The 10,718-nt window shown below is 45.1% G+C and overlaps 1 protein-coding gene across 1 annotated transcript; it reads left to right on the top strand.

Annotated features, from left to right (window-relative positions):
• Positions 1-38: 38 nt before the first annotated feature.
• On the top strand, positions 39-9,787 carry LOC306918457 (adhesion G protein-coupled receptor L2-like; the record flags this gene model as incomplete). The annotated part of the gene is made up of 3 exons (XM_079531359.1): positions 39-106; positions 4,322-4,431; positions 8,862-9,787. The coding sequence occupies 3 exons, from the start codon at positions 39-41 to the stop codon at positions 9,785-9,787; spliced, it is 1,104 nt and encodes a 367-aa protein (XP_079387485.1).
• Between the last annotated feature and the right edge of the window lie 931 nt (positions 9,788-10,718).

Here is a 10,718-nt window from a genome sequence, read left to right as displayed (position 1 = left end):
TCCCAGACACATCCTGCTAAATGTGCCCATGCCTTATTATGGCCATTGAGGTGATGGTGATGGTGATGGTGATGGTGATGGTGATGGTGATAAAAAGAGAAATGAGGCAGGGCGGGGAAAAAGAGGGGATTTTAACCCAATTAGACCTGACGTCAAAATGTAAAACATCCAAATCCTGACATATTCTGAAATATGTTTCTATATCAGTGGTGCTCAATATTTCATGTCAAGGACCCCAGAAATGATATGTAATTGGCCACCGACCCCCCCCCCCCCCATCTGAAAATATGTTGTTCCAGTGACCTCCCAGAAGCAAAGATTTGAGTTAAAAAAACGTTCGCTGTGAAAGAATATATATATTCAAAGATTTTCACGATTTTTTCAAAAATAGCAGACCTACAAGCTCGTAGCGCGGCACTCGGTGCCGCGCTATGAGCTTGTAGATCTGCTATTTTTCAATAGCTAAAGTATAACATAATGCTTACAAACACCAAAAGGGGTTCCCGCTCAAAATGGGTTATGATCATCATACTCTGGTGAAGCGCCAAAAGGAATAATCTGTGTTTTGATGCAGTGAGGGGGAAAAATGTCAAAGTAAATAAGCTCTTAATGTAATTATACATGTATTACTCGATAGATCTCGGCATTGGATTTAAAACGGAGCGTTTTGAAGCTACGGTATACTTTTTTTTTTTTGGGGTGCAACCTCTCTGCTGTCAGTGATTTTAAATATGTGCAGGCATTTCCAACCTACAGTACTTCAAAAGACACAGCATGTAAGTCTCGTGTGCATCCGCTGCAGTCAAAAAGAACTGTGCATCTCTTCAAAGTACAGCTTCCACCATATCACATGAAAACATATTAGTACCGTTGCATACAGTTGGAGGCCATCGATATTGTCCTTTTCTTTTTGCTGAGGTTTGCGTGATCTGCGCAAAAGGACAGTTAACCCATTTTGGGCGGGAACCCCTTTTGGTGTTAGCATTATGTGATACTTTAGCTATTGAAAAATAGCAGATCTACAAGCTCGTAGCGCGCCACCGAGTTGCGCGCAACGAGCTTGTAGGTCTGCTATTTTTGAAAAATCGCGAAAATATTTATTTCAGAAAACTGGAGGATTTATAAGGATTTTTTAAAATTTTGAGGTCAGGCCTAAATGGGTCAAATGATAAGGGACAATATCGGTGGCACCCAACTGTATTTGGAAAACGTCCTATTGATTTCTCTTCCTTTTTCTTTTTAACCCATTATGAATAATCTAGGTTTGGTTAACCGATAGTATCAGAGGACTTTAGCATCAAACAACACACACAAAAATCGTATATAATTTCTTTTTTCTGGACTGTATTTTCCCCCATTGAATGGGGTTTCAGCATGTAGAAAGAAACATGTTTTAGCTGATTACAGTAGTCTTATATAGCCTGTGTAGACTTTATCATAGACCTCGCCAAACGCACGATGTAGGCACGAGATGTAGGCAAAATAGCGAGCGACACGCGGCGCCACAGTGTCAAACTACACATCGATGTGGAAAGAAAGAACAACGTATTACACCGTTTGTATCACAAATAACTGTGCTAAAACAAAACGCACAGCTACAACACAACAAAAAAAAGAAGAAGAAAAAGCCTTCAGCAACTTACCGCAGTCTGCATTTAACCCATTCTGGACGGGAACCCCTTTTGGTGTTTTAAACATTATGTTATAATTTAGCTATTGGAAAAATAGCAGATCTACAAGCTCATAGCGCGCCACCGAGTGGCGCGCTATGAACTTGTAGGTCTGCTATTTTTGAAAAATCGTTAAAATGTGCCTCAAATCTTTCCGAAAATTGTCATGATTTAGAAAACATTTTCTTTTTAATTTCGAGGCCTGAATGGGTTAAAGCAAACCTATACAGAAATAACATCGGTGTGGAAACACGAAACGACAAGCCCACATATACAGCATGTCACGGCCTCTGTAAACAACTAAAGGCTCGAACAGAATGTATAAAAGGATGCCAAGTACCTGTAAGAGAACAAACAGAAGGTGTTTGTGATCCCCGCCAAACAGAACAAAAGGTGGGGAAGCTATTGGGCCATGTAAACCCACCTCTACTGCCAACCTCCAATGACCAAAACCAAGGGTAAACTAAACGACACCAAAACAAAGCCAGATAACAGGACTACAACACACCAAAAACATGTTGAGGGGAAGGGGGGGAAAGAAATCCCCCAACAATCTGTGTGTCTGTGTCTGTGTGTCTGTGTGTGTCTGTGTGTCTGTGTGTGTCTGTGTGTCTGTGTGTCTGTGTGTGTATGTGTGTATGTGTGTGTCTGTGTGTCTGTGTGTCTGTGTGTGTCTGTGTGTCTGTGTGTCTGTGTGTCTGTGTGTGTCTGTGTGTCTGTGTGTCTGGGTGTCTGTGTGTCTGTGTGTCTGTGTGTGTCTGTGTGTCTGTGTGTCTGTGTGTGTCTGTGTGTCTGTGTGTCTGTGTCTGTGTGTCTGTGTGTCTGTGTGTGTCTGGGTGTCTGTGTGTCTGTGTGTCTGTGTGTGTCTGTGTGTCTGTGTGTCTGTGTGTCTGTGTCTGGGTGTCTGTGTGTCTGTCTGTGTGTGTCTGTGTGTCTGTGTCTGGGTGTCTGGGTGTCTGTGTGTGTGTCTGTGTGCGTGCGCGTCATTAAGATCCTATAACACATTCTCTCTAGTTTGTGTTTTTGAAAACGGTGTTTTTTTTTGGTACTGGCTGGTTGTTGTGCCAGGTACCACTCAATTAAAAAACAAATCAGATACAGCTGTGTAGCCAAAGCTATACAAATAGCAATGATTCCAAGGAAGATGTATTATGTTCAACACTGAAATATAATGTGCAAGTGGTACGGCTTCACATCTTTACCTTCTGAAATATAATGTGCAAGTGGTATGGCTTCACATCTTTACCTTCTGAAATATAATGTGCAAGTGGTATGGCTTCACATCTTTACCTTCTGAAATATTTATATCACGCTTGAAAAATGTTGAATGTCCTATTTTTGTATATATATATATATATATATATTTTTTTTTTCTCCCTTTTCTTTCTTGTGACGGATTCCTGTTTACCTCTCTCACTGCTGACAGGCTTCTCAATCCCTCCACCTCAAGAGTGCTTGATTGAAGTGGGGCCATTTTCATCTTATTTTTACCCCAAATCTGTGCTTTGCTTCTTGTTTATTTTCCCCTTGTGTCACGCACACGCACACACGCACACACACGCACACGCACACACGCACGTACACACGCACGCACACACACACACACGCACGCACGCACGCACGCACACACGCACACGCACAACCACTAACCGCCATGTTGCATATAGGAAGGCACATAAGCGCTTATAGAAATTACATTAACATTGTTCTCGCCGTTCGCACAAAGACCGTTTCTGGCCACAGCATGGACTCATTCCGGTCGAACGCACGCACGCCGGGCCGGGGCCAAAGCCCACCTGTTGTCTGTACTTTAATGATTTTTCCCTCCATGTGAATAGTGGTTGCGCCGAGGCTGTTAAAGGAGATAAAAAAATTCAGCTAAGCCGGTGACGTCCGCTTTGCCATCAATATGTCCTGATGTGTGTCTTGTAGCTCTTGCTGCCTCACACTATACGCTTTCTCTTATTACATCCACTCACTGTTGCACTTTTCCTTCTTCTTCTGTGTATTTAACCAATCTCTTCTCTTCTCCTGTCTGTTGAAAGGTCGTACGTAGAAATGAACGTTAATAAACCCCCCCCCCCCCCCCCCCCCCGTCCGGATGGGACTCTCTCAAAGTCTTTATTAAACGTGTCGTTTACATCAGTGGTTCCCCAACTTTTTCACGTCAAGGACCCCCTAATTGACACTAATTATCCCGCGGACCCCCATTTGAAAAGGTATGCCAGGGACCCCCCATAAGAGAAGGTTTTTACGGCTCTAGCAGTGATTCTCAACCAGTTTCATTTCAAGGACCCCCCCCCAGTTTGACATGCATTAGTCTACGGACCCCCCATTTAATGGCATTTCTATCTCTGGGACCCCCAATTTATATTGTAAAATCAATGTTAATTTAACTCTGAGTGTACAAATGGAACCATTTGTACACTCTCAGAGTTACAGAACCATAAGGGTCCATTTGGTTCCAAACTATCATTTAGCTGGGGACCCCCTGGAACTCCCTCAAGGACCCCTGGGGGTCCCCGGACCCCACTTTGGGAACCACTGGTTTACATGTTGTCAAATGTGTGTCTAACCCACATTTATTTTTCTTGCTGCGGACAATGCTTTAATGTCATGCTGAAACCCTCTTGGTCAATCTTCTGTTCTAGGTGCAACAACCGTACCCAGTGTGTGGTTGTAACTGGCTCTGATGTCTTTCCTGACCCATGCCCTGGCACCTACAAGTACTTAGAGGTCCAGTATGAGTGTGTTCCCTATAGTAAGTATCCCTAGTCCGAATCTCCTATCAAAACATTTTTTCATTGATGTGATTTTAAAACTGTTTTTTTTTTTAGAATAGACAGATGTGTTTTAACTGCTCCCCCCCATACTAATGAATAAGACGAGGTTTCCCCTAAATCTGCTTGCCGGTGCCGGCGTTGGTTTTCGCAGACAATGCTGAAATGAGGGGGGGGGGGGAGGGAAGCAGCAATCTTGAAAAGCAAAAGATAAGACTATTTAATGAGCATGGTTGGCCTGCATTTGTTTGACTCCTGCCCTTTTCAGTCCACTCCATCCAGGTGCTCCTACTCCTACCTACTGTTGTTTATTCCTACTAACAACATCATTGCATGTTTTAAGGCAGAGAGAAGAATGCTTCTTGAGAGATTCACTACGGAAGAGATGTAGTAGTCTCTTCACTGAGATCAACTGCTCTTGTTAGACTTGGTGTGGGATGTTTCTTCAAAACGGATTCAAACACATTTGATATCTAGATGTCAATAATGGTTTCTTATTCTGTGGAACTGTGAGTTATTATAATTAATAATTAGAATATATTGACACAACAGATGTGATGTTAAAATAACATGGATTATATTCTATAAAATAAGTCTCTTGATTTAGTCATGGGTTAATTTTTTTTACCAGACTGAAAATAGCTAAGTAGCTCTTCTGCCTTATTTGGGTTGGTCTAGCTTAAAATTGATTTAATAACAGAGTTAATCCCGTCTATGAAACCAACCATTAGTATTGGATTTGTTATATATTGAAAACATTCTGTGACATATATGTACTTTTCCTCTTTGAAACGGCATGTTCCATTCTCATTTCACCCTTTTTACCCCACTAACCTTCGTGCTCATTCTTTTTAAACGTCTCAGTCTTTTCATATTATCTCTATAGCCTGCCCTCCTCGGTATGGAGTCTCAACGCACTACCAACGAACCACCACCAGCTCCATAATAGGCATGGTTTCATCGGGTTGTCGCTGTGGCACTTTATTTTGGGACTAATTAAGAGTCCGTAACCTTACTACCAAGTGATATTTTGTGTGCTGTGGGCGAGCAACTTTGGAAACCGTGTTATGATTTGTGTCCAATAAAGTCTGAACAAATTCCACCCCCCCCCCACCCCAGTCAATACAGGCCAAAAATAACGCATGTGCTGTTTCTCAAAGAATGTTATCAGATGATATCTGCCCAGCATTTGGAGCCCGAACCGTGCAGTTTCTTTATAATCGTGCCATTGGGGGGGAGGGAGGGGGGGGGGCATTATTAGATTATCAGACCTGTTTAGCATCGTGCTTACATAGTGGACTGGACTACGAATTTGAGGTAATGGGGCAGGACGGATATCATTTGAATCGTCCAAAGAGCAATGCATATATAAATAATATATAAGTAAATATATTTCTGTCCAAATACTAACTTCTGTTTGTTTGAAACCCTAGGAGTTACAAACACACTAGCCTCGGAAAACCCAGACGTTTTTATTTCCAGGAAGAAAAAGAAAAAAGTCTGGGACCGAGTCCCACTTCAATTGGGCATAGAGTAGCGCAAACGTCCATCACTCTCTGCTGATTTCTGATTGTCTGCACCTTTTGTTAAATTGACGCACGACACACACACTCCTCTCTCTCTCTCTCTCTCTGTCGCTCTGATTAATTAGTCTCATGTCACGCAGCTGCGTCTAGATTCTCCCAGCGGATCCTGCCGGGAGCTGCCTATGCCATAGAAAGCATAGGTGGACCCCAGCCTACAAACACACTGACTAATGAAAGTTTCTTTCCCCCCCTCTATAGTTCCTATCTCCCCCCCCCCCCCCGGCAGGTCACTACATACATACATACATACATGGTCATGTCCTCTTTAACAAATTCTTCTCTTGTACCTGGTGGTGGTTGACTCATGATAACCTTTCTCTCCCTTTTTGCACTCTTTTTATTTTTTATTTTTTTTTGCTTTCTTTTCCAATGCCTAAAATAGAAGTGGAGCAAAAAGGTAAATGAGTTGGTCTGGTCCTCTACCCCCCCCCCCCCCCCCACCCACCCACCCACCCTCCGATTACTTGTTCTGTGGTGTCGAGTACAGCCTACCCCCCCCCCCCCCACACACACACACCCTCACATCTCCTCCCCCTTGATTGCCTTTCCTGTCTAAAAAAAATGCTAAACCCCCCCTGTCCCCCCCCCCCTACCCGGGGGATTGTTTGCAACACTTGGAGTCCAGATGATGAGTTTCGAGGAAAAAAAACCCAAGAAATTTTCAGAAAGAAGTCCAGGCGTTACCAAACATAATCTGTCCCAGACGTGTGAAACCAAACGCAATGTGAAATATGGATCGGGCCAATAAAACCCCCACGCCGCCCGCGTGCGTCCGTGGTGACGATGATCCCAGGCCGCTCCTATGTAGTACTTTAAAGGACCACTTCACCACTTTTCAACCCATCTTCATATACTAGGTCCTCCTCACTAATAACCATGATAAAATGGCACAATTTCTACTCTGTCTGTGTCTCATAGGAGGGCTTTGGGCAGTTCAGAAACCCGTCCACCAGTGGTCATCATCGATGGGGAATCAAAGCTAATATAGCCTAACGTTGATGTCACTGGTGGACCGGTTTCTGAACTGCCCACAGCCCTCCTATGAGACACAGACTGGTTTCTGAACTGCCCACAGCCCTCCTATGAGACACAGACTGGTTTCTGAACTGCCCACAGCCCTCCTATGAGACACAGACGGGTTTCTGAACTGCCCACAGCCCTCCTATGAGACACAGACTGGTTTCTGAACTGCCCACAGCCCTCCTATGAGACACAGACTGAGTAGAAAAAAATGGTGCCACTTTATCATGATTATTTGTGAGAACCTATTATATGAAGATAGGTTGAAAAGTGGTGAAGTGGTCCTTTAACCCATTTATACCTGAAAAAAAATCTTCTAAATCTACAGTTTTCCAAAATGTCAGTGGTTCTCAAACTACTTCATGTCAAGGACCCCAAAAACGATATGCATTTGGCCGCCGACCACCTGAAAATATATCATTCCAGGTACCCCCCCCAGAAGCAAAGATTTGAATTAAAAACGTTCGCTCTGAAAATATACATTCAAAGATTTGCGCCACGTCACGATTTTTTCACGATTTTTCAAAAATAGCAGACCTACAAGCTCGTAGCGCGGCACTCGGTGCCGCGCTGCGAGCTTGTAGATCTGCTATTTTTCAATAGCTAAATTATAACATAATGCTTTTAAACACCAAAAGGTGGTTCCCGCCCAAAATGGGTAAAAAAAAAGAAAAGACTACACCGGCAACATGCTGAGTGTCCATCGTGTTAAACGGACACTCAAGGATTTTGCCGCCACGTAGTTTGATAACGATGAGATAAATGATGTGTCTATATTGTGTTACTTTGCTTGGTCTGACCTCTGCACGTGATGTGAGATGTAGCAGTGATGGCTGAGTGAGACTGGCAACAAAAAAAAAGTGTTAACATTGTTTTTTTTAGTAGAGACGTCGTCAAAAACAAATCAGGCCCAGTTCTTCTCTCTTTGACCCCTGAACCCAATTCATGTCAATAGTTTGGAAAACAAGAAAAACGCATCGCCTTAAAACCTCACTCATCCATCAAGTGGTTATATATACCCCCTTGTCGTTTTGCCACAAGACGTAGTGAAAAAGAAAATCCTTTTACTTGCTGTTCAATCTGTTCCCCCCCCCCCCCCCCCCCCCCCAACCCCCACACCTTCATCTTGACCTCTGCTTTGCTGCCACCACCAAAACATTGACACTCTGTCACTCACTCCCTTCCCACACAAGAACGTGGAGTCTCCCCCTTATCATATCTGGTTTTATGACCCCACAGTCATGTGAGTGTGCATGTGCCAATGTGTGTTCATTTATCCAGCTGTCGCCGCCCAGAGACAAGATGGTATTTACCAAAAAAAAAAGAAAAAAAAAGATGTAAACCCTATCTCTCTCTCTCTCTCTCTCTCTCTCTCCCAATGTTCCATCTCTTCCATTTGCAGGATTTTTTTTTTTTTTTTACTTTTGTGTTCAACCTTTTTTATTTTGGGGTTTTGTCCCAGTTAGCGTGTTCGGCAGACTCTTGAGATGTCCCCCTTCCTTTTCACAAACCTCACATTTTTTTGCCATTCGGAAAAAATAACCATTAGCATAACTCATTTGTATCCCATTATTTCTTCCCCCTACACACACAACAACACAACACAAAGTGCAACACAGTAGTTGAAACATTCCTCAAAATCTTACAGTTTACCTGATCTCTTTCTTGCCTTGCACTTCATTCGTAACAGCAACAGGAATGATTGATGTCTTAGCGACATGTACAATGTGTGCGACAACACGCCGGGCTTCTACAGTACTGACTTGTTCCGTCTTCTGTTTCCACCTCTCTCTCTCTGTCACTAGTTTTCATTTGTCCCGGGACTCTGAAGGCTATAGGAGACCCCACCTTCGTGTTCGAGGCCGAGCAGCAGGCGGGCGCCTGGTGCAAAGACCCCCTGCAGGCCGCCGACAAGGTCTTCTTCATGCCCTGGACGCCGTACCGCACGGACACGCTCATCGAGTTCGCCTCGCTGGAAGACTTCAAGAGCGGCCGGCAGACCACCACGTACAAGCTGCCGCACCGCGTCGACGGCACGGGCTTCGTGGCCTACGACGGCGCCATCTTCTTCAACAAGGAGCGCACGCGCAACATCGTCAAGTTCGACCTGCGCACGCGCATCAAGAGCGGCGAGGCCATCGTGAACGCGGCCAACTACCACGACACGTCGCCGTACCGCTGGGGCGGCAAGACGGACATCGACCTGGCGGTGGACGAGCGCGGCCTCTGGGTCATCTACGCCACGGAGCAGAATAACGGGCGCATCGTGCTCAGCCAGCTCAACCCGTACACGCTGCGCTTCGAGGCCACGTGGGACACGGCCTACGACAAGCGCTCGGCCTCCAACGCCTTCATGGTGTGCGGCGTGCTGCACGTGGTGCGCTCCACCTACGAGGAGAACGAGAGCGAGAAGTCGTCGCGGAGCCACATCGACTACGTCTACAACACGGCGCTGAGCCTGGGCGAGTACGTGGTGCAGCCGGACGACATCCTCTTCCCCAACCAGTACCAGTACATCGCCGCGGTGGATTACAACCCCCGGGACAACCAGCTGTACGTGTGGAATAACTTTTACGTCCTGCGCTACGACCTGGAGTTCGGACCGCCGGATCCCGCCGAAGGTAAGCCACCACCACCCCACCTGCCTGCCTGCCACGCCGCCCGCCCGCCACACTGTTTGTTGTTGTTGTTGTTGTTGTTGTTCAGCATTGTTGTTGTTTTTGTCGACTAAAACCATGACCAAAAAATGTTCGACTACCTTTTTTCACTGACGAAAACTAAATGGAAACTAAATGAAAACTAAGCTATGACTAAAGACTAAAAAACAAATACAAACCTAGACTAAAATGTTAGGAAGGGACTCTAGTGGACAAGAGATCCGGCATAAGTCAAATAAGTCATTTTACACTTGGTTGCATGCTGAAAATAGCTCACAACGCGGCGAGCAGGAAGTCAAGCGGAAGTCATGCGACTCCTCCATGTCTATCGCTGGCTGCCACTCAAGTGACTACTACTGGCCAATCACAGCGCGACTTTTCCGGGACTTCTGTGCCGCTCATGCTTTGCAAGGAATCTCGGGGGGGAAATTGTGCCTTAAATTTTACCTTTTTTTTATGTCTTATGGGTAAACCAATATTCTCCAGAAAGCACACTGCATGGCTGAGGGCCAGGCTACTAACGTAACGTTCAGCCACATTGTCTTTATAATGTGACGAGCTTCTTGTGTGTGTGTGTGTGTGTGTGTGTGTGTGTGTGTGTGTGTGTGTGTGTGTGTGTGTGTGTGTGTGTGTGTGTGTGTGTGTGTGTGTGTGTGTGTGTGTGTGTGTGTGACTGTGTGTGTGTGACTGTGTGTGTGTGTGTGACTGTGTGTGTGTGACTGTGTGTGTGTGGCTTTATGTCACAGATGACTGCCTTTTAATTTGGAATACAATTCAGGTGTGATATGGAGAGAGAAAAAAAGGTAGTGTGTTAGTCTTGGGGAGGAAAAAAGGGCCTCATTTGCAAAACAGAAATTACAGATTCAGCCCCGGAACGAGATCTCTCCCACGGGGAGCCCCGTCCGCCCTGCCACAAAGCCCTGCCCGTTTCTGTATTACCACCACGAGGCCAGCTGAAGCCCTGCCTCTTAGCTGAAGCTTGGACCCTATCGACTGTGGGTATAA

Source organism: Electrona antarctica, assembly GCF_951216825.1.
Source record: "Electrona antarctica genome assembly, contig: scaffold_1125, whole genome shotgun sequence".
NCBI classification, from domain to species: Eukaryota; Metazoa; Chordata; class Actinopteri; order Myctophiformes; family Myctophidae; genus Electrona; species Electrona antarctica.
The sequence above is the reverse complement of the archived record's forward strand: the minus strand, read 5'-3'. Positions and strand labels throughout refer to the sequence as shown.